Below are 23,827 nucleotides of genomic sequence, written 5' to 3'. Positions count from 1 at the left end.
AAATAAAGTAATGTTAAATATAAAAATAATTATACAAGCATGTCCTTTTATGTCCTTTTACAATTTTAGCTTGTTTAACAGCTAGTTTTGCCAAACACTTTTGTTTTAATCACGTAGCTTTTCAGCTTTCAGCTATCAGCTTTCAGCTAGTTTATCAGCTTTCAGCTATTAGCTAGCTTATAATCTTTCAGCTAGCTTATCAGCTAAACATGCCAAACATATTTATGTACTCCTTATAGATAAGTTTATGGGTTAATTAATTTGTATAGTTTTCAGATCAATACAGTGAGATGCCAAATTATAATGACAACCATTAAAATTTGGACTTAATTGGTTTGCTCTATAGGCCCAATGGCCCCGTCTCCATCCAGAGCCTGTATAAATTGGAGTTACCCAGCAACCCAACACTGGGATGTTTTCTAACAGATCAAGAGATTCTAAAAAAAATTAGGGAAGAGAGAAAAAGAATTCGAGTGAAGGATAAAAAAAAGTTAACTGCCTCAAGAAATTGAAGATCAATGTTTTATTTTCTAAACAGCATATTTATTAAATGATAAACAACAAAATGAAAAACCATAATTCAAGCTCCTATTATGCAATTTATTTTAATACCGTAGTTATTTTTGGAAAAAAATAATAATTGGTTTTTTAATTATTCTAATGTCATTAATAATTATTAAATGCAATATTAATACATTAATTATTTTTGAAAATATGAAATTATTTAATATTTAAATTCCTAAAAAAATAAGAAAATATAAATATGACATCATATACCTACTAATTACAGTATGAGAGAAAAAATTTATAAAGGAAGATATGAAATGAAGATGTGATAATTGTCGGAGTTACAACAATTTTATTTTAGAATTAGTATATAGTAAGAATTGAAAAACATGTCATACGTTTTTCAAAACCAACTATCAAAAAGAGTTTCTAGAAATAATTTTAAATTATAATTTTCAATAAGTGCAATTAAATAAGCCCTATATATTTTGTTAAAAAAAAAATAAGCTCTGATTTTTTCAGTTTTCTTGTGATTGAATTTGACTTTCTTTTTATTATATTTTTTTCTTTTTATTGGGATTGATTATGATTTATGAGTATTCCAATCTCCACTAGTCCACTGCACATGAGGACGTCTGCTAGAGAAGCAGGTACAGCCGTTGATGCCAGATTGCTAATGAATCCAATGGCAAAAAAACGTGTATGAGATGAATGGCGCGATTGTGACCGTGTACATGTTGGCACGTGAGGATAAAAAGATTTCGATGCAGTCAGAGGTTGTACTTGAGATCTAGTAAGACCAGTTTAGTTTGAACTTGAAGAATTTTTTTTTTTTATAAGTCAAAATATTGCATTCAATTTAGCACAAGGGGTGCTAACCCAAATACAATGAGAAATGAACTAGAATAGACTAGAACCATCAAGAGAGAGAGAACAAGAAATAAATGACAAAACAGAAGCAAAATATAAAATCAATGTCAAACCAGAATGGGAATGACATGCTAAACCTCCATGCGTTGTTGGCAACTATACTGTGAGCAATCCTTAAATAGGCTTAAATTGCAGTCCCTATTACCGCCCATCCCATCATAACGCTTGAATACAGGAGCTTGGATTCCTCAACCATTCAAACCAAGAGTAGGTGAATCCATCTGTTTGAACTTGAAGAATGAAAGATCTATTGTTTCAATAGGGTTTCATGAGACACTCTCAATAGCAGCCGCAACCGCCTCAAAATCCAGATCTTCTCATTGCAAACTTCTGACCTTCAATTCTTATTCGAAGACATAGAAGAGATTGCTATAAATTCATTCTATTGCTCAATAATCTGGATTTTGCAGAGGGTCAAAAATGTTGGATTGGATCGCCTATCTCATATTTTCATTCAAAGGTTGATTTCTGGCAACCGATCCAATGATCTAGATGGACAATCTCAATCAGATAGTGTACTTCCAAGACCTATTGTCGATAATCTCAATAGTAGCCGCCTCAGGTACACTGTATATATTACCTTGATGATAGTTCATCATTTGCAATCCACCCTTTTTGCACACACTTTGTATAATTCAAGAAATAATTCATATTTTTGGCTTCCACATCATAAACCATCTCAAAAGAAATATATTTTTGACATCAATAGAAACTATAAAGCACTTTTACATGTTCTTCATTTTCACTCACAAACTCAAATAATATGGATCTTCTAAGGAAAAAATCATATGTTTGGGTTCAACCTTTCCATTCACTCAAACTCTTAGCATCTTCTAAAGCAACTACCTGGAGATTAATCTCCCCTCAGTTCTATAGGGCTGTAATCTTTACATTCACTCAAACTCTAATAATATGCATCTTCTAAGGAAAAATTCATGTTTTTGGGTTCAACCTTTACATTCACTCAAACTCTTAGCATCTTCTAAAGCAACTAGCTGGAGATTAATCTCCTTTGTACTTGATCCCCTCAGTTCTATAGGGCTGTAATCTTTACATTCACTCAAACTCTAGAAAAATGCTAGATTTAGCATCTTCTAAAGCAACTAGCTGGAGATTAATCTCCTTTGGACTTGATCCTCCCAGTTTTATAGGGTCGTAATCTTTCATGGCCCTGTTCCATATCTGGGCCACCTCTCTCACTGTCTTGCCACGGGCGTTCTTAAACAGAGTCCCTTCCCCGACCATAATTTGGTCATAGAATAAGCCGTCCCACCCCCTTTCATCCACATCATACACCGGAATGACAATGACTTTCCCTCTATTCTCCTTTTCTTCCAAGGCAACCCTGCAGAGACATGTAGCATGACAACAGTCAACAATCATGGTGATTGTGACCCCTTTAGGGACTAGATTGAGCACTTATGTCCAATATTCATCTGCAATCAATTGATATGATGAGTCTACCTTCTACTAATTTAAACTTACAAATTCAAGTTACAAATATAAGATAAGTCTACCTTCCACTTGGAAATTATCGGAGCTGATGAAATAGGGTTCAGTCTGTCTGTCTTGTTCGTGTTTGCCGTCCCTTCCATGCCCCACTAAATAGACAAATAGCACATCTCCAGCAACTGAATTTGTCACCTGGATTCTGAATTCCCTAGTGATATTTGTAACACCCCGATTTCGGTGGTGCCACTTTAGTGACTTTAAATCAATAGTGCGGAAAATGCGTAAATATTTTTTTTTGGTTTTCTTTTCAAATAGAAGACTTAACATAATGAAGACTCAACCCAAAGATAATAAACATAAAGTAATTGGAGATAGTGCCCGCAGGCGAATGAGTATATCCCATGGTCAGAGCCATGAGTTTTGTGAATACAGTTTTCAAGAAGATAAGTCAGCCCCAACGGGAAATGACAATCAGAGCTGTGAAAACAATCCCCCCATATAATACACTCCTAACATCGACCCTCATCCGATCATGCATGAAGTCCGGGTCCACGTCGAAGGCTCAGTAACAGTCATTGTGCTCAGGATCCTCCCCGAACGACGAACCATCTTGAATCAGCGGTTGGACGTCGGGTAGCAGGTCGACCGCCCAAACACAACCATACACACAAAGCCAAGGCGCTAGGGTCAACTCACGGAATATAATAGATAATACAAGCAACATGTGATGAATAAAGGGGTATATATATATAGGTTGTATATAGACATATAAGTTCTGTATCGTCTACCCTAAGGTATATACATAACATGTTATCAGATTTCTAATAACAATTCAATATTCAATATCTCAACAGTTCAATAAGTTATATCTCGAAAACTCGATAAGTAATATATCAACGAATATAGTTAAATGCATGGTATGCCAATGCAATGTCATGCTCAAAATATGATCCGGATAAAATGTCACCCTCACGATGACTCGAAGCATCTCGCTCCGCTAAAGCATCTCGCTTTTATGAAGCATCTCGCTCCTGTGAAGCAGCACACTCCTGTGAAGCATCTCGCTCCTATGAAGCTGCACGCTCCTGTGAAGCAGCACACTCCTGTGAAGCATCTCGCTCCTATGAAGCTGCACACTCCTGTGAAGTAGCACACTTCTGTGAAGCATCTCGCTCCTATGAAGCTGCACACTCCTGTGAAGCATCTCGCTCCAATGAAGTCCGATCTGAGATCGTCCTTCGGAAAGCAGCACACTTTCCAAGAAATGTATGCATGAATGCAATATGGTTAGCCAAATAACGAATCGTCCTCACCAAGGCACACGTATCTAGCTAGAGTACATCGTCTCTACAATACCCTAAGGTAAACAAAAAAGTGTTAGTCACACTTGGTAACTTTCCTAGTCACTTTGGCTCACCGTCTCGATGGCCAACCAAACTGCTCCACGAGCAAAAGAATGCATCTCGCACTCAGTGACCTTTCAACTTACCATGGCTCACCATCTCGATGGCCAAACAAACTGCTCCACGAGCAAAAGAGTATCAACATACTCAGAACTGACTAGTTCCCCGGCTTATCCCTTGGATTGGCCAACCAATAAAACTTGCTCATCGAGCAAAGTGCCAACGCACAATGGTTTCCCCAGAAACCTGGATCCGACGACACTTCTCATTTTCAAAACTTAATGTTCAAGCCCTAAACTTTCGTCTGAGTCTTTTATCATTATATTAAGGGTTTTGAGGTTGTTTAATACATTATGGAGGTTCATTATGAAATTGTTTAAGTTTTGTCTCTAATCCTATTAGTTTCAAAGATCCCATAATTCCAATGATTCCCTGGAGAAGGTCTCAAAACAAAAGGTCCATCATCACCCAAGTAATGGCCCGAGAAGTTCCCAGGTAAGCTGGCCGGGCACAATGCCTCATTAAAAGCCCTTCTTGCCTTAGACAGAACAACCCAAGTTCTTACGTGAATTCAAATGGGGTTTTTCCAATATCATTTTCAAACTCAATTTTCCTTTGAGAAGGTCTCGATCCATAAAACAATAATAGGGTACGAACCTCGGTCCGTCCCATCAAACTTTATCTAAAAACTCGTCAGGAGTCTGGCATAACTACCCGTTATCCACTATCTTGACGTTCCTCACTCATTCGCACAATTGCACGGTATATTCAATATAGTCAGCAATTCAAGTGCGTAACAGAAAGACACATTATAATCAATATAATCCAAATATCATGTGAACAAATAATCACATAGCCTATAGTTAACCATTTTAACAATTAAGCATGCGAGTCAATTATCAACATATCAATGCGATAAATCCTAATCTCCCATGTCGGCCGAAGCCCAGAAAACGGAGACACACGTCTCAATCAGTTCACTCGGCCGAAGCCTTCAGAAAACATTTTCAATCCAGACAATTCATATGCATAAACAATAAATCAAGTCGAATTTATCGACGCCTACAAAGCATTAGCTAGCAAGTAAGTTGCCCTAACCTCGAACTCGTCCAGTGTGTTCAAGCAAGGCTCCTTCACAATCCTCTTTTCCTGCTCCAAGTGTTCCTCCAAACGAATCTTTGAGTAAACGAAGCGAAGGTCAATCAAAACAAGTCAATTCGGTCAATACAATACTAACTAGCGTTTAGACAAAGCTTAAGAAGCTTCATAGTACAATTTTTTTAAGCATGGATAGACGACAGAACCTCGTTCGCTAAAACGAGCATAACTCGAGCTACAGAACTCGGAATGACACGAAACCAGCGCCAAAATTTCGACAATCGAAAGAGCTACGCAATGGCTCAGGTCATAGAGACCCAAAAATTATTTTTGGACACGTTACCCTAAGCAATAGGTTTCGGCCACTATGTAAAATAGGGTTTCCGAACTTTTTCTTCGATCTAAATCGATTCCTAGGTATTCTTAGGCGATATCTAGGCCAAGGAAACTCTCAGAAAAATTATCGAATCGAAAACTGCCGCAGGGGTATTTTGGTCATTATTTTTAGCTAAGAATTTCAAAACTGAAATCTCAAAATGCAAATTGGATGGGGACGTCACCAACGACGTTTATGACAACTAATCCTACTAGCACTAAGCTAAGGCGATAGTTTTCAGCTCAAAGGTTGAGACTTTGCTTAAAAATGGGTATTTTAAGCAGAAATTGATTCCGGCGGAAATCCGGCGACATAACGGAAAAACTAATCCGACAGAAGTGCTCTTGGGCACGTAAGGAAGATGTTTAGAATCAAAAATGAAGTATTCAGGATAGTTTTGTAAAAACCTCAAAACTATGAGCACAGAAAGACATAGAGAAAAGCTATGGAAAAAGCGATCAGAGGTAAGGATTAGCGACTATACCTCGACACCTTGAAGTAGCAACTGTCGGATCAACGATCAAGCAAGAAATCAAGAAAATCTTCTTCTCCTCCTCTCCTCTTGGCCGCGGGTTGTGTGTGTGTGTTTGTGAGGTTTTGTCTCAAGCTTCAACATATATATATAGGGAATGAAATGGAAGATATTTATCAAAGATCGGATAAGCATGAATAGATATTTATCAAGATTGGATAAGTATGAATAGATATTTATCAAGATTGGATAAGTATGAACAGATATTTTGAGAAGATATTTTGTAAACCGGTACAGATTTGTTCAGATATCGGAGGATTTTGCTCATAGAGTTAAGATAAAAATATGAGAGTGATTTCCGATTCTTCCTACTGATTCCAATGTATTCTAGACACGATATTCTCCCCGCTGAATCTTCTAATTCTTCAAAGAAATATCAGTATGATTTTTGGTTTTCGAGGCTTGCTATATAGAGGATGGAAAAACGCGGGAAAATGAAAGTTTCGCGATTCTGATTTTTCCGGCTTCATTCTCCGTGAATTCTAAGATAGGTTTTGGCGAAAGAATTCCAAAACTAAAATGAGGTCTCCTTGTATTTTAGGCGACTAATGCAAAGTCGGTGTAAAACTATTTTACCCGATAAGTTACTTTTTGCATCGAATGTCGGAATAGAAAACTTCCTTCTGAAGAAAGATTGAAATCATCAAGAGAAATGGGTGCACGCGTGTGGAATCTTCATTTGAAGCTCCGAATAGAAAAAGTCTTCATCGTCGGTTGATTCTAGGGTTTTGAAATACCAGGGTTTCAGTTTCGGCAAACTTCCGATGATTGGAATCGGACGTTCGTAGATTCTAGGGTTTCGCCTCGAAACGATTGTGATATATGGAAAAAAAGAAGTTCTAACATTTCTCTGAAGATTTTTGGAAGAAATTCCTACAGTGTTCCAAGGGTGGAACATAGTCTTATTTCCTAAGGTTCTTGTCCTAGGTTTTAAAGCGAATATTAGTCGTGCTATAACTTAAATCGACTTTGGTACAATCCTTAGACTTTTCCTGAACTTCCTCCTTCATAAATTTATTCCATTCGATAAACTCTTGTTCAGGTTTTTCCTTCACGATACGTCAAGCCTAATTGTAAGACCCAAGTTTTTAGCTTGGAATAAATTGGTGAAAGGACAAGATTCGAACCGACGGAACTTATGACGCAAGCAGTATTCGCTTAAACCTAGGACAAGAACCTTAGGAAAAGAATAAATTTCAAAGATCTTCCACCCTTGGAACACTATAGGAATAAATTCCAAAGATCTTCCACCCTTGGAACACTATAGGAATAATTCCAAAAATCTTCAAGAGGAATATAAGACTTTCTCTTATTCCTTTTTATAACTATCGTTTCAAGGCGAAACTCTAGGATCTACGAACGTCCGATTCCAATCATTGGAAGTTTGCCGAAACTAAAACCCTGATAGTTCAAGAAACCTAAAATCAACCGACGATGAAGACTTTTTCTATTCAGAGCTTCAAAAGAAGATTCCACCCGCGTACACCCATTTCTCTTGATGATTTCAATCTTTCTTCAGAAGGAAGTTTTCTATTCCGACATTCGATGCAAAAAGTAACTTATCGGGTAAAATAGTTTTACACCGACTTTGCATTAGTCACTTAAAATACAAGGAAACCTCTTTTTAGTTTTGGAATTTTGTCGCCAAAACCTATCTTAGAATTCACGGAGAACGAAGCCGGAAAAATCTGAATCGCGAAACTTTCATTTTCCCGCGTTTTTCCACCCTCTATATAGCAAGCCTCGAAAACCAAAAATCATACTGATATTTCTTTGAAGAATTAGAAGATTCAGCGGGATAAATATCGTGTCTAAAATACGTTGGAATCAGTAGGAAGAAATCGGGATCGCTCTTATATTTTTATCTTAACTCTATGAGTTAAATCCTCCGATATCTAAACTAATCTGTACCGGTTTACAAAATATCTATTCAACCTTATCCAATCTTTGATAAATATCTATTCATACTTATCCAATCTTTGATAAATATCTATTCATACTTATCCAATCTTGATAAATATCTATTCATACTTATCCGATCTTTGATAAATATCTTCCATTTCATTCCCTATAAATATGTGAAGCTTGAAACAAAAACCTCACAAAACACACACACACAACCCGCGGCCACAAGAGGAGAAGGAGGAGAAGAGTTTTTCGCCGATTCTTGCCTGATCGTTCCATAGTTCGTTGCTACGCGTAGGTCTCAAGGTACTGATGCTAATCCTCACTTCTGATCGTAAATTCTGCCGCTTTTCTCTATGCTTTTCTGTGCTCTAAGTTTTGAGGTTTTTACAAAACTATCTAGATAACTTCATCTTTATATCTAAACTTATTCCCTGCGTGCCCCTGAGCATGTTTAGCGGATTTCATTTCGCCGATTCTCGCCGAATTGCCGCCGAATTTCAATTCTGCTCATAATACCCATGTTTGGCTAAAGTTCCAACCTTTGGGCTTAAAACCCTCGACTGAGTTTAGCGTTAGTAAGATTAGTCGTCATAATCGTCGTTGGTATCAACCCCATCTAATTTATTTTTCGAAATTCTGATTTTGAGTTTCCGAGCTAAAAATATTGACCAAAATACCCCTGCGACAGTTTTCGATTCGATAATTTTTCTGAGAGTTTCCCTGGCCTAGATATCGCCTAAGAATACCTAGGAATCGATGTAGATCGAAGAAAAAGTTCGGGAACCCTATTTTTTAGAGTGGCCGAAACCTATTGCTTAGGATACCGTGTCCAAAAATAATTTTTGGGTCTCTATGACCTGAACCATTGCGTAGCTCTTTCGATTGTCGAAATTTTGGCGCTGGTTTCGTGTCATTCCGAGTTCTGTAGCTCGAGTTATGCTCGTTTTAGCGAACGAAGTTCTGTTGTCAATTCATGCCTTAAGAGGAACTCTGAAGCTTTAAAAGCTTTCTTTCCGGTTTCGATTAGCGTTATTAGATAGTGTTACTTCTAGTAGGGCTTGTGTTGATGATTGTGTTTCCTTGTTCTAGGTTCACAACTTCCATGCCCAACTTCTACTCACGAAGGTAAGGGTAACTCAGTTTTAGAGTGTCTTTGAGTCTTGCCTGCTTTTATCGCACTGCCTGTGTTTGAGATGAAGATGTTTATATTGATTGGCAGATGATTATGATTATTATGCTTGCTTATGTTGACTGTTTCTGAGGCTTGTGCCAAATGTTTTCTGAAGGCTTCGGCCGAGTAAACTTATTGAGACGTGTGTCTCCGTTTTCTGAGAGGCTTCGGCCGTTTACTGGTTTCTGTCATTACTGCTTTCTAGTGGATATGGCATGGTTATTGTTGATACTTGACTTGGTTATTGGATTTGGGAGTTGTTGATTGACTTGGCATTTAGGGCTTGAACTTGAAGTGGCAATGTGGTGGTGATTGTCCCACGTGATTGTCCCGTCTTTTAAGGCGTTATAAAGTGGCGGTGTGGTGGTGATTGTCCCACGTGATCGTCCCATCTTTCGAGATGTCCTAAAGTGGCAGTGTGGTGGTGATTGTCCCACGTGATTGTCCCGTCCGTAGTGGCGTTAAGTGGCGGTGTGGTGGTGATTGTCCCACGTGATCGTCCCGTCTTGAGAGACGTTGCTGATCGATCCATTTTGGTAGAAGCATATAGTTGCATTATAGGGAACTAACACCTACCCTATGTTGTTGGACTTTAGTTATTAGTTTATTGATATCTGAATTGATGTTATATGTTAGGTTGTCGATATCTGAATTGATGTTATAAGTTAGGTTGTCGATATTTGAATTGATGTTATATGTTAGGTTGTCGATATCTGAATTGATGTTATATGTTAGGTTGTTGATATATGAGTTTAGTTATGTTGTTGGTTTATTTACCATGATAGGTAGTTAAATTTGAATAGCATGATTTTCTCTTTCATACATGGTAATGGTATGGAGTTAACCCTTTCTATTTGCTACTTGTTGTTTGGGCGCTTAACGCTATTAGGCGATGGAGAGCCTTCCGCTGAAGCTTAGCCGTTCGAGTTAGAGACCGTGACCGTGGGCGGTCGTGTAAAGGTGGATGAAGCAGTTGCTTCTTCCTTTTGGTGGACTATGTCCGAGTTTCTTTCCCCATCTGAAAACTCTGTTGTTTAAACTTTATCTTCGCCACTAATCCAGTGAGCGTACTTATTTTGGAAACCTGCTTACGATATTGTATGACACTATTATTATATGTCGGGAACGGGTTGTTGAATAAAGTCTATGTTATGTATTCAATTATGTTCAGTGTTTCGAAAAGGAAAAAAAAATATATTGTGTTTTCTTAGGATTACGAAATAGTCCTTAGATTTTGTTAGGTAACTAATGTGACTCCTCAGTTGAGAAATTGGGGCGTTACACTAATCGTAAATGGAAATCTCTTCCACTTATTCTAAGCTTAAAAACTTGGGTCTTACAATATTAGTCTTGGTACGTTCGTTGTATGGCTCTTTTCCTCTAATATCACATAACAGCTTGATGTTTTTCTCTTGAAAACTGTAGAATATGGCTAGGAGTTTAGCAAGAGTCTCAATAGCCTTGAGACTGAGTTCTAATTTACCCTCTATCTCATTTGACTCCCTTTCGGGATATGTAATCCCAATTAATAAAGCCTTCTTGCTTGATGGTTTTTTACTTTTAGGTTATTTGTCAGTTTTGGGTTCTCTTGCCCGGTTTTTAGGATTGTTTGCACCACCATTATTGTTTTTCTTTAAAACCTGCAAAAAAGACCAAATCAGGCCTTTAATTTTTTATCTTTATATTTTTGTAAGCTACATGACTAAAACTGACCTTTGGCAATGTCAATGATTTTCTTATAGAACAATGCCGTCGGACGAATTCTCTGCATGCCGTCAAGACTTGCAAATGTGTTCGGTTCATCGGGTCGGGTTTTTTAAATGTGTTCGGTTCGGATCAGATTGACCGGATTCGTGGATCGAACCAAACCCGCTTACACCCCTAGTTCATGGATTTGTTGATGAAAAATCCATTGATCTTACTAAGTGCTCTAGTGCATCTCAAGACCTGAATAAAGTAAGTATTTGAAAGCATTAGTTTTAAATGCATGCATTAAATGGAGGACTTATATGACTATACATATGGTTTAAATGGATGACATATGTAATAATTTCTATGGATAATAATTAAAACATTAGTACAAAACAATATTTAAATGAAGTTAGCCTGTTTCCTCTTCCTTATTTAACACATACTTATGTTTCAAACAAAAGAGCAATAGCTTATTCTATTTGGTTTTGACACATCTCAATTCATGAGCGCAGGTTCATGGATCTGTTGATGAAAAATCCATTGATCTTACTAAGCGCTTGATAAGTGCCATATTTTCCTAGTTTTCATACACATTTTAGCTTATTCAAATGTGTTTTATGACTGATTATATTCTCAAATTTTGATGTAGGGTCTAAGTTCTCAAGGAAAAAGACATATTTTTATGAGACTTAGAGAATTTCTGGATCAGCAGGGTGCCCAGCGCTTGTCAGTAGCCGCCCAGCGCTTAGGGCGGTTACAGAAACCCAACCTTGAAGTAACTGGGCGCCCAGCGCCCATAAAGGGCCGCCCAACACTCTGCACAGATGTAAAGTTCATTATAAAAGGATTTTCTTCATTTTTAGAAAAAAGAACGGGGTTTTTGGAGAGAGAATTCGAGAGAGAACAAAAAGGGAAGGGACTTAGAGCTTGGGTAAGCTTCCATCGAGCTGGAGCTACGCCGAAGTCGGCACGGATCATCACTTCCATCCTATTTCTCTTGTAAGCTTGTCTAGCTTCCATGTCTATGGATAGCTAAGCTTTTCTTTGTTAGGATTTGGTGTAGTACCTTGACTCTATGTATCTAATTTAGTTCTTATGCATATGAATCTATCTATCTCTTGATTTCAATGGTATAATCTTGTTCTTAAAGCTTGTTTTAACTTGATCAATTAAAACTTGATTAGAGATTTGATGTGTGAGTGAAAACTACATATTTGAATTGGATTTAGGTTATATCATCTAATAATCCTAATTGCTAGACATAGAGTTAGGTTTGTTAGTCGTTAAACACCCGAATCAATCACGCTTCGCTTTGTTAGTTATGCGAGACATCGGTAATTAGGAGAGCGAACCGTTAATCTTCTCATGTAAGGAATTAATGAGTTAGATAAGAACTGGTGTGATGGAATCAAGAATATAATGATTCATATGTGTTGAATTTACGGATTCATAACAGTTAAGGTGCGAAACCCAATCCTAACAGTTTTCTCAACCTGTTTAAACCCGTTGTTATTATCGCTTTTCTTTATATTTACGACGTATTTCGAAACAATCAATCAAAAACTTTGTTAAATTCATTGCTTAAGTGGTTTTACTAAAGAACAGCGTTGTATTTCCAATTCCCTGAGGACGATAAAAACCCTTTGCTATACTACGATTGAATCTTGAAGGATTCGAAAGTGGTTAAGTAAAAATTCTTTCAACAGCGCTCTAGTGCAGCTCAAGCCCTGAATCTATATATATATATGTAAATCACACTTGCGTTTTTGCATTAAATACAAAAGCAAAACTCAAGTGTTGCATTGTATTAAAAGCATCCAAACAAACAAAAAAACTTTATAATAAATATGTTAAACAATAACAAACTTAAAATTGAAAATAACAACATCCATAAACTTAAAATTTACTTGAGTTTTGTATTTCACAAATATTAAAAATAAATTCTATAAGAAAATAATATTTATTAACAAATAATTTTGGGAAGAGACAAAAATATTTCAACATTAAACTTCCATTAGCACACTGTTCATAAAGTTTCAACTGAAAGTACTATTTTCAAGGCCAAAACATGAAAGAAAGAGATAAGTACCACTTTATAAAAGTTTTTTTTTTATAAAAGATTTTACACAAACACAGACTAAATTATTCAACTCTAATTATATATTTTCATACTTTTGCTTATTATTGAGAGTGCATTACTATTGACACATATTATCAGCAAATGAACTGAAAATAATTTCTATTAAAGCACAACATAAAACATGTGCTTTAATATACTAAAAAATTAGTGTACATTTCATTACATTTATCATATTCTTATTTATCTACTATTGGATAATTTTTTTTATATTACATATATTATTGTTACAAATAATAGACACATAACTTAATACAAACTCGTGCGTTACCCGTGCAACGCACGAGTTTAATTTCTAGTAAAGTAGTATTTGAAAGCATTAGTTTTAAATGCATGCATTAAATGGAGAGAAAGAACCCTAATAAACAACACAGAACCAATCATGAGAAAACATATCCTTTCTTGTGAAAATGTTTGCTCTTCAATTGCAGGTCTTGACGACATGCAGAGAATTCGTCCGGCGGCATTGTTCTATAAGAAAATCATTGACATTGTCAAAGGTCAGTTTTAGTCATGTAGCTTACAAAAATATAAAGATAAAAAAGTAAAGGCCTGATTTGGTTTTTTTGCAGGTTTTAAAGAAAAACAATAATGGTGGTGCAAACAATCCTCAATCTCTAATTCCTTCTAACCAATTTATTGCAAGCTCATTTTTCCTTGATTTTGGTATTAAGACCCATCATTGACAACCTATTGAATGATCACTATAAATCTCATTAATAGTTGATTTTATTTTATTTTTTCGTCAATTATTGCTTAAATTTAGTTAATTTTTTTTAAAACTCTCAATTAATGTTGTAACAAAAGTCATCCCTCCTCATTTACTACCTATGGAATTATCATTCAAATTATCAATTAACGTGTTTAAAAACAATTTTTTGGTTATGGTTCAAATTCAAATTTTATTAACTTTGTCAACATGTCAATTCAAATTTTGGAATATTAAATTGCTGATTAATTTTTTTTCTATGCGGTCTATTTGTGCTGGAATTTAATTGTCGTTTTTTTAAAACATTCAATTAAAGCTGTAACAAAAGTGAAAAACAAAAATTTTATCAAGATTTGATTTTTTTTATGTGATTAGAACCGTTTTTTTTTAGCTAAGATTCAAATTCAAATTTTGAAATATTCTTTTTGGAGCAATATTCTCCTTACTTTTTTTACCTGCTGATATTATTAACCCTAATTCTGACTCATCTATATATACTCCTTTATGTTATTTTTCACCTTCACTATTCCATCCATTTTCCAGCATCTAATAGCTTTGAAAATAACCTTTGTTCTGATGGCTGCCAAAATCGACGATCTCGCCAAAATCGATGCCTCCAAGGAGAACTAGACTATTGTTGCGAAAGGGAATCGTTTATGGCTAAGTCCGAGCTTATATAGTTCGAAGCTGCCATTTTCAATGGACATGGTTCTTATGGATGAGAAGGTATGACATTTTTTTAATTAATCACCATTTTTTTATTTTGTTTTTTTGTTGGTAAATCTCTTATCTTCTCTACTTTTTAATTTCACGGTTGTCAGATTCACGCTTCATTTAGGAAGACTCTTATTTACCGATTCCAATCTTTGTTAAGTGAATGACGCATATATCAGATTTCATTCTTTGGTGTTGGTGAAAGCGGTCGTGATTTCTGCCCAACCTCGTATCCATTCAAGATCAACTTTGATATACATACTTATGTACGATTAGTTCCTAAAAAAGCTAACAACTTAAGCCCTTACTCTTTCGTGCCACTTGGTGACATAATGTATATTCCCTTTTGTAGCCTTTCGATTTTTAAAATATAGTTCTTAATTTTCCTTGAATGTGTGTGTTTTGTTTGAGCAGATGTAATTGAAATTCTCACTAGAGCAAGTGGCGAACAAGAGTTTGAGAAATATGGTACAAAGATGAAAATGATAACTATTGAACTTGACCAAGATGGGTACACCCAATATTCTTTGCTTATTCAAAAAAATTCCTCTTCATTTATGTATAAATTTATATTTTCCCAATTTTGTGATTAGGGTTCGGGTTGAATGTGTTCTTTTTGAAAAATATGTTGTTGAAGTTGTTGGTTATCTTGCATCTGTTTAGATCTATTTTCAACTAGAGCTATCAATTTGGCTTACCAGCCCTAGTCGTCCAACGCTAGTCCGGTGAGTCAGGATAAAAAAACCCTCCGAGCCAAAAGACTCCACGTAATAAAAGCCCTAGGGCCAAAAGCCCTACAATTTTCAAGACCTCTCTCTCTCAATACCGTAAACTCTAATCCTTAAATTAGAGCAACATAGATCAGTCGCCTGAATTAACCATCGCGTCCTAAAAAGGTAAGCCCGACTTGAACAAGTTGAATAAACCTGAACAGATCAAGTCACCTAAACCATACCCTTAACACTAAATCTGACATGAGTCATTCGGCTGAATAGAACTTATTAGCCTGTCCTAAACCCTAAACCTTACCTTGGTCCCTAAAATAGCCCTAAATTCGACCCTAAAACCTAAAACCGACCCTAAATTTAACACTAATTAAAATCAATCAAAAGTTATACAATCAATATCAAACCTAAAACTCGGCCTAAACCCTAAACATGGCACGAACCATAAACATTTTAAATTTATCTTTTCTCTTATTATCTTTGATTTCACTCTTCATAAATAAAAGTTATATCACTTTAACCAATCAAGTGTAAGTTATAACACATAACATATTTGGTTCTTTATAATAGCCCACCCAAACAAGAAAAGAGTATGTTAATGCAATATGTATATATCTTCCTCACTAATCCACGAGTAATCATGTGATCAACACTTCCCAACAACTCCTCATCTTTCATCTATCCATTTTTAATGACCTGAAAATAATGTCTCCTTTTATTTATTTCAAAAATACTATTTGTTTTATAATAAAATGTTTTCAATTGTCGCTTTCAACTTGCCAAATGCCTAGTCAAACAAAACAAAAGTGACACGAGTTTTAATTTTGCAACCCCTTCGCGCGTCTCCCTACGCGCTACAGCGCTGCGTTTACGTTTCCCAGCGTCTCACAGTTTAATAAGATGATGAAATAATTCTTTAGAAAATCTAGTGAGATAAGGTAAGAAATAGACAGCTTCCTTAGTGTCACTTCTCAAAATCATGTCCGTACACGTGTATCACACACTGTCATAATAACAGGTGTCACCTCATCTACGACCAATCCGAACAATGTCATTTCCACCAATCGCAATGCACCAAGCTAGGGGCTATATTTGTCATTTCAAAACCCAAATATCCCCAAAAAAAAATTCATGTTACCCATGAGCTGCAATAGTCAATAGTCCATTCAACTTTTCTTTCAATTTAGTGTGTGTTTGGATCAGTGTTAGCAGAATTGGATCTGACCAGAATTGGATCTGGTAAACGTGAGTTTGAGTGACGTGATTTATGTTTGGATACATTATCAGAAACGTGATTCTTCTGAGAGAATTTCGTTTGGATAACTTTGATTAGAATTGATTTTGATTGTATAATGACCAAAATGGGTATGAATATTATAATGAATATGAATTAATTTATTAATTTACTTTCACTAAATTAATAATGATATATAATACACTATTAGAAAAATTATTAATTTTATTTCACTAAATTAATGAATATTAAAATTTAATTTCATTCAACCACCATTGTTTTTAAAACTTTGTATTAATATAATGATTTGAATCATATTTAATAAGAAAAAAATTAGCCTTGTACGGTTGGGCACTTGGGCCACTCAGCCCAACACCACTATCTAATTTAACACTAACCCTAAGTTTGTCCCAAAAAAAAACAATAACCCTAAGTTAATAATGCACACACAGTCAAGGAGAGGATATATGCAGCCGCCGCACGCAGAGAATAAGGACGGAGGATAGAAGGAAAAAAAAAACAGAGGTGAGATGACAAACAGTGAAGATCGAAAGCAGAAGAGGAAGTTATGTAGCTTTTCTTTTCTCCAAGTCCTTTCTCTTCTAAAATCATCCCCACATGTCAAGAGTCCAAGGTGCAAGAAGAAAGGGGTATAAACGGAATAAAAAATCAGATGGAACCCAGATCTGGAGAGAATCGCGTCTCTATGACGGAAAAGCAACCCAGAGCAGCATCAATGAGATCCGCATCTGGTTGCTAAAATCGATTCCAAATTAGAGCATCCAAACATCAATTTTTGTTGAAGATCCACGTTTACTCATCCAGACGTGATTTTGGAGGTGTGTGACGCGCAACCAAACACACACTTAATTTTGTCAATTGCTACCGATAAACTATAGTACAGCTAAAATATCATATATTTAGTTTAGGATTTAGGATTCAATCTATATATAACTAATGTGTATGAAGAATTATTTATTAAAAAAATCTATTGACTTAAGGTAATTTTTGAGTTTTGAGTGAATCGGTATTCTCTTAAATAAATTTAGTTCGATTTTCAACTCTCATAAACGGAAAAAACTTATTGACCAGCCTCTTGCCGCTTATTGTGCTAACAATGGAACTAGTGATTAGTCTCGAGGTTTATGCGAAGAAATAATCAAAAGAGCGGTATTTACTAGAGAATTGAACGTTCCTATCGTAGTGGACGATTATTTAGCTCGGGAATTCACTGCAAATACTAGCTAGACTCACTATTACCGGCCTCTAAAGTACTTATGGTACCAGCATTTGATCTCGAAGTCCTTGTATGACGCTTCTTCTTCTTCTTCAAATCTTTCATTTCTACGAGTAAGTTGAATACCTGGCTAACACTAAAAAATATAAAGAAATATTAAATAATGACAAACTATTAAAAAAATAAAGGCTTAATACATCAGAAGGCCCCTGTAATTGTAAAGGGAATCAAATCTAGGGCCTAGAAAATTTTTGCATCAAATTGGGTCCCTATAAATTTTTTTTTAATTCAATTAAGGCCAAAGTGTGCCAGCTCTCAATTTTATCCCAGTCATCATTTCCACGTGGCTTTTATTATTATTTTTTAATTTAAAAAATAATTAAAAAATATTTTTAATTCCAACTCTATTATTTAACCAGAAAACTTATTTTTTAAAAATTTACTAATTTACTAATCTGATCTAATTAAACACAACACAAAATTAAAAACCCTAAAATTATGAATTCATCCCCAACCTCCCAACCACCTTCCTCAACACCTTCTTCATTCCCACTCTCATCTTCAACAACCCACTACTCTTTCCTCCTGTTGTAACTCGCTCTCTTCTTTCCGATGGTTTCAGTGGCCAAATTGGTTACGGAGGGATCCAGAATGGGAATGAGAGAGGGAGGCCGACTCCAGATCTTGACTTGGGTGCATCTTCATTTCCGGTTTGCTGGGTTTTCTCTTCACCCCCACTCACCATTCTCCTTAAAGCTTGAATCTTTTCACTTTTCCTGTACAGATCTGATTTTTCGTTCTCCATTTCTTCTTCCCCTTTGTTGGATTTTGGGATATTTGGTTTTGGGGGTGGGGTGGGGATTTTGGGATTTTGGGATTTTCGGTTCTGGGTTACCCCATCAAAACCCACACCTCCATATCTCTCTCTGCGAACCCCTTATCCCTTATGTGGTGGTTCTTCCTTCTTCCTCTCATGCTCTACTCTGCTCTCCCTTCTTCCTCTCTGCAAGTTCTGGTTGTGGGTTCAATTCTTTTTTTGTTTTGATTTGATTCTACTGGGTTTGAATGTGCTGTGGTGGTTTAGATATAGGTTCTGTTTGGGGGTAATGGAAATTTTGATGATAGATGCCGGTGGAGTTGAAATTGGAAGAAACAGAGTTGTGGCACATGGTGGTTATGGGGTTTGGAAGCAATTTACCAAGTGGATCAAGTTTATCAATTTTAGGGTTGAATCTGAGATCGAACTTGGTGGATCTGGACAAGATCGAACTTTGTCATCTTGTGTTTGATAAGTGTTGTTGTTGCTTGTTTAGAGTTTGATAATTTGAATTCTTCTTCCTCTCCTAAAATTCTGAATTCATCCTCAGTTTGATACTGGTTGGGTTTGTTGTTGATAATTTATGGGTTGAGTTTGTTGTTTTTGGGTGAAGGGTTTAATTTATGGATTAGATAAGTAACCCTAATTTATTAAGTTTTTAAATTTTTATTCTGATTAAATTATTGAGTTGGAATTAAAAATAATTTTTTTAATTAAAAATAATTATAAAAGCCACATGGAATTGATGACTGGGATAAAATTGAGATTTGGCCTTAATTGAATTAAAAAAAATTTCTTAGGGACCCAATTTGATGCGAAAAATTTTCAGGCCCTGGAACTGATTCCCTTTACAATTACAGGGGCCTTCTGATGTATTAAGCCAAAAATAAAGGAAGAAGGTCTCTTGTTCCTGTTTGGCTGGCTGTAAGTGTAAGGGCTTATTCATGCAATCCTTGTTTGTCAAATTTGTCCCTATGTTTGAAATGACCATTTGACCCTTGGCCTTGGCCTCCACCACCTATTGCCACCTCCAACAACCAGATCCAATTTCTGACTCCCTCCACGTTCATATCATATCATCCCTCTCTTATTTAACTCTCAAACACTCTCTAAACCGCTTTTTCTCTCTTTACAAAATTCACAAAACAAAACCACTTTCACTTCACTTCACACCCATAAACCCTTCAAAACCCTAGAATCTCCATAGATCCTATCGAATTCCCTTCTCCAGGTTTCATCCAATACCCACAAAAAAAGTTCCGATTTTGCTTTCTGGGTCGAGTTCCAATCGCGGTTAGGAATGTTGGGTACTGGTGGGTTGAACTTCGCCGCCGCGCGTGGTCGTGGAGAGGATCGGTTCTATAATCCGGTCAAAGCTCGCCGCTCACTTCAAAGCATGGAGAATGACAAGCTGCGCAGAGTCAACAGCGATGTCACGCCGACTCGCTCGCCGCCGGCTGGTGACAAATCGGTGGATTCTGCTAATGGGTCTGCGCCGCCGCCGCCGGTGAAGCGGTTGAGTAATTTGGAGCAGTTTTTGCAGGCGATCACGCCATCAGTGCCTGCTCAGTATCTCCCCAAGGTAACTGGTTTTCATTGATTACAACTGGGTTGCTGCTGAAAATTGAAATCGCGTTTTGTTAGTTGGAATAGTAATTGTAATTCATTTTCATTGTTTGTGTTGTTGTTTGTAACTGATGCATTCAATGGGGAATTCATCTTCAATCTAAGGTTTGTGTTTAATTATGAAAGGGATCGGAGAATGGAGAGGAGGTAGATACACATAAAGATAATATTAAAATGGATACAAATCTTCAATCAAAAGTAAGAATTTTTCTTTGAAAAGTTAGCACGGGTAATCTATATTTAAATATTGTGGTACTTTTATATAGTTTGTGTATAGAATTCAAAAAGTTAGAGGAAATTATTATATAATGCAGATAAATTTCCAAGGTTTAAAATTGCTGGCTTTTCTATAAGAAAATTTGTGACTTTTTATCTTTGCTTGGAATTTTGGTTCTGTATGGTTTTAAATGTGTAAATTTCTGTTTTGAATTTTGATTGTGAATTGTATATTGCAGAGGACCACAAGAGGCATAAGGAGCGATGTGGAGTTTCAGCCTTACTTTGTTCTTGGTGATTTGTGGGAATCTTTCAGGGAGTGGAGTGCATATGGAGCTGGAGTGCCCCTTGTATTTAATGACAATGATAGTGTTGTTCAGTATTATGTTCCCTTTCTTTCTGGAATTCAAATTTATGCCCAGAATGAGAATGGGAATGCATCTGTGAAGTCAAGGTATACTACTTTTTGGGTCTGTTCAGAAGATTGATTTCAGTGACTATTTAACAGGGCGTGAATCTAAATAGAAGTCAAACAGCATTGCAGTTTTGGGTAGATATTTCACTAATTTTAGGTGTTTATGGATTAACTAGGTTGCAGAATTAATTTAATATTCATTTCAAGTTCGTACTGTTGTGGTTTCCTTGAGATGTTGATATGTACAGCTTGCATAGTTAAGCATTCTACTTAGTTGGATGCTTTAAGCTAAGAGTTAGCTACTGTTTGGTTTTCTTTGTTCTCTATTTCTTTGTGGTGTCTGTGTTTTGTCAGCATTGCTGAGTTCCTAGAGTAGTTTATAATCATATTATTGTTATGATCTTTGGCAGGCAACTAGGACAGGACAGTGACAGTGATTTCAGAGACTCAAGTAGTGAAGGTAGCAGTGATTGTGAACCTGAAAGAGGATTGAAATATTCAAGGGAACAAAGGATTGGTCCCCATCTCTCAGATGAAGTACCTCATCGGATGGGTAGATTGTCTTTGAGAGATCACCATATACCCCCACAAGATGGCTTTTCTAGTGACGAAGGTGAACCTGTCAAATCTCAGGGCTACTTGCTTTTTGAGTATCTTGAACGGGACCCTCCTTACAGCCGAGAGCCTTTGGCTGATAAGGTGCGCTAACTGAGTCTACTTTCCATGCCTTCCTCAGTTTTCTGGAATAGAATTTTGGTCACTTGTTATTTCATTTCTTTCTTGTTTGGCCTTTTAATTACATTTTCATTTGTGCGGTGTGATAGATAGCGGACCTTGCTTTGCGTTTCCCTGAACTGGCGACACTTAGAAGCTGTGATATACAATCATCAAGTTGGATATCTGTGGCATGGTATACTTCTTTACTTGTGTGCTTTGACATTCTGCTTACAGATGCACCGAGATACAGACTCAATATATTTTTTTTTGCTTGTAGGTATCCAATTTACAGGATACCAACAGGTCCAACATTAAAAGATCTGGATGCTTGCTTTCTGACATACCATTCTCTTTATACACCTGTGGGAGGTAGGATGGAGTTTTACTTTATAATGAAGTTTGAGAAAGCTAATAGAACACCGCTATATTTTTTTTTCCGTGTTTTTTTTATCAATAAATAAAGCTCATTTTAATTGAGATTGTTGTAGCATGCTGTTTGCATTAAGCCATTAACTAGTCTATGTATGTTATATACATATTATAAATGATGTTTTAAAACTACTCCTTATCCATATACTGCGTGTCTATTCCATATTATGGTGCCACATCCTAAATTTCCATTTTCCACAATCATCTTAGTATGTGGTTGTGTCTAGACACAAGTCTGTTTGTTTCATATTGTTTCCCAATTAGACACTCTTTCCAAGGTAACCCAAGCTATCTAGGAAACAAACAGATTAATTGTTGTGTACCGCAATGCATCCTTATTGCTTTTAATGGCAAATTTATCAGCCTAGATAGTGCTTTATCATATTTTGAATCAAAGATGTTTTAAGAAATTTGTAAAAAGAGATCTTTCTACTTCTGCTTGTTGAAAATCAGTAAATTTCATTGTGGCATAGCTGGGGTTTTTTATTTGTGAACATCAGTTTTAGGTGCATAATAATGATTTCCATGGCTCAATTATTGTAAGGTGCTTCATGTGTGTGTGATACTGATAACCAGTGGTCCATTTCTTTTTTGTATCAACTGCTCCAATGAGTAATATGTTATCTTCTTTTTTCCAGGTTCACAAAAGGTGCAGGCTCCCATACCATCATCAAATCCTACTGAGAGTATCCCTAAAATGCCTTTGCCTGCTTTTGGTCTTGCTTCATACAAGTTCAAAGGACCTCTATGGACTCCCAATGGTGGATACGAGCGCCAATTAGCCAGCTCTCTTTTACAGGCTGCTGAAAACTGGTTAAGACCGCTTCAGGTCAGCCACCCAGATTTCCAGTTTTTCAGCCGTTGATGATGTTAAGGTGCCTGTAACTATTTGCCGATACATCCTTTGACCCATTTCAGACATGTTAGACATATGATGAAGGTATATCCTTTGACTGATGGAAAAAGATACAAGGAAACAAATGATAAAGGTCTTTTGCAGTTTCCTGCATCGTTCCCTTCTGTAACAAGTGAAAGAATTCGATAGTAAAGCAGCGAAGCTCTAATGCGGCAGTGTTAAGGCTACTTTCACAGCAGATGTGCAGATTAATGAGCAGCTTCACAAGTGCTAGCTGATATCTGTCATGAGTTTGTTGTGTTTGCTAACATCAATGAGCCGAACATCTGTTGTTTCTTGCCGCTTCCCAACTGTTATTTATGTTGGTATGGTTTTGTTAAAGTGAACAGGATGCATTTTTCTGTCCTGATAGGAGCTTATTTTGTTGGGGAATTTTACTGGATATGGTGTCCGCTGTACTCTTTGCTTGAATTTCCCCACCTCTTTATTTGAATTCTGATACTTAGGTTTCTTAGCTGCATTACCTGTAGAACTCTTTTCTGATGAGTTTCGATACCAATGATTAGGGTGAAATTTTTGCGACTTTTATTCCTTTCTAATTATTGTTGATAACTTTATTAAAGCAAAGCACAGGGGATATTCGTGAATTTTCCTTAAAACAACAACGGTTTTCACCTGGTTTTTAACTACATGTTAATAATTGGATTTTTTTAAAAAGGATTTTTTTTTTTGAAAGGATCTATTTCAAGATAGGGAGTTTTCAATCGAGATTTTGGGGTAGGTTATTCGATTTTATATTTGATATTTAGGAAATAAAGAAATTATTTGGTTTCAATTCTATTGGTCCATTTATGTTTCGGATCATGCTAATGATCTAGCGCCCCCTCAGATAATTGTTATTTGAATTAACGTGATTTTTATGTTTA

General features: G+C 36.2%; 1 protein-coding gene and 1 long non-coding RNA gene across 3 annotated transcripts; both read left to right on the top strand.

Annotated features, from left to right (window-relative positions):
- Window positions 1-11,136: 11,136 nt before the first annotated feature.
- On the top strand, window positions 11,137-12,218 carry LOC130720917 (uncharacterized). The gene is made up of 2 exons (XR_009013289.1): window positions 11,137-11,333; window positions 11,719-12,218. It is a non-coding gene; the product is annotated as an uncharacterized LOC130720917 (long non-coding RNA).
- Window positions 12,219-19,699: 7,481 nt separating this feature from the next.
- Window positions 19,700-23,489, top strand: LOC130720176 (uncharacterized). Of its 2 annotated transcripts, XM_057570797.1 has the most exons (7): window positions 19,700-20,224; window positions 20,395-20,466; window positions 20,724-20,938; window positions 21,310-21,598; window positions 21,724-21,809; window positions 21,894-21,985; window positions 22,684-23,489. In XM_057570797.1, exons 1-7 carry the CDS (start codon window positions 19,943-19,945, stop codon window positions 22,908-22,910), a joined length of 1,263 nt encoding a protein of 420 aa, XP_057426780.1. In that variant the 5' UTR covers window positions 19,700-19,942; the 3' UTR covers window positions 22,911-23,489. The 2 variants fall into 2 exon arrangements, with proteins under 2 accessions (XP_057426780.1, XP_057426782.1); XM_057570799.1 differs by lacking the exon at window positions 20,395-20,466 and having other exon boundaries at window positions 19,703-20,224.
- Window positions 23,490-23,827: the final 338 nt, after the last annotated feature.

Source organism: Lotus japonicus, chromosome 5 (assembly GCF_012489685.1).
Source record: "Lotus japonicus ecotype B-129 chromosome 5, LjGifu_v1.2".
Lineage (NCBI taxonomy): Eukaryota > Viridiplantae > Streptophyta > Magnoliopsida > Fabales > Fabaceae > Lotus > Lotus japonicus.
The sequence above is the reverse complement of the archived record's forward strand: the minus strand, read 5'-3'. Positions and strand labels throughout refer to the sequence as shown.

What these genes read in the sequence shown, in the direction of transcription:
- LOC130720176 (XM_057570797.1), top strand. Translation starts at nt 19,943, where the DNA reads ATGTTGGGTACTGGTGGGTTGAACTTCGCCGCCGCGCGTGGTCGTGGA. An exon ending in CTGCTCAGTATCTCCCCAAG is followed by an intron (nt 20,225 to 20,394) that starts GTAACTGGTTTT and finishes TAATTATGAAAG; the next exon opens with GGATCGGAGAATGGAGAGGA. An exon ending in AGTTGGATATCTGTGGCATG is followed by an intron (nt 21,810 to 21,893) that starts GTATACTTCTTT and finishes TTTTGCTTGTAG; the next exon opens with GTATCCAATTTACAGGATAC.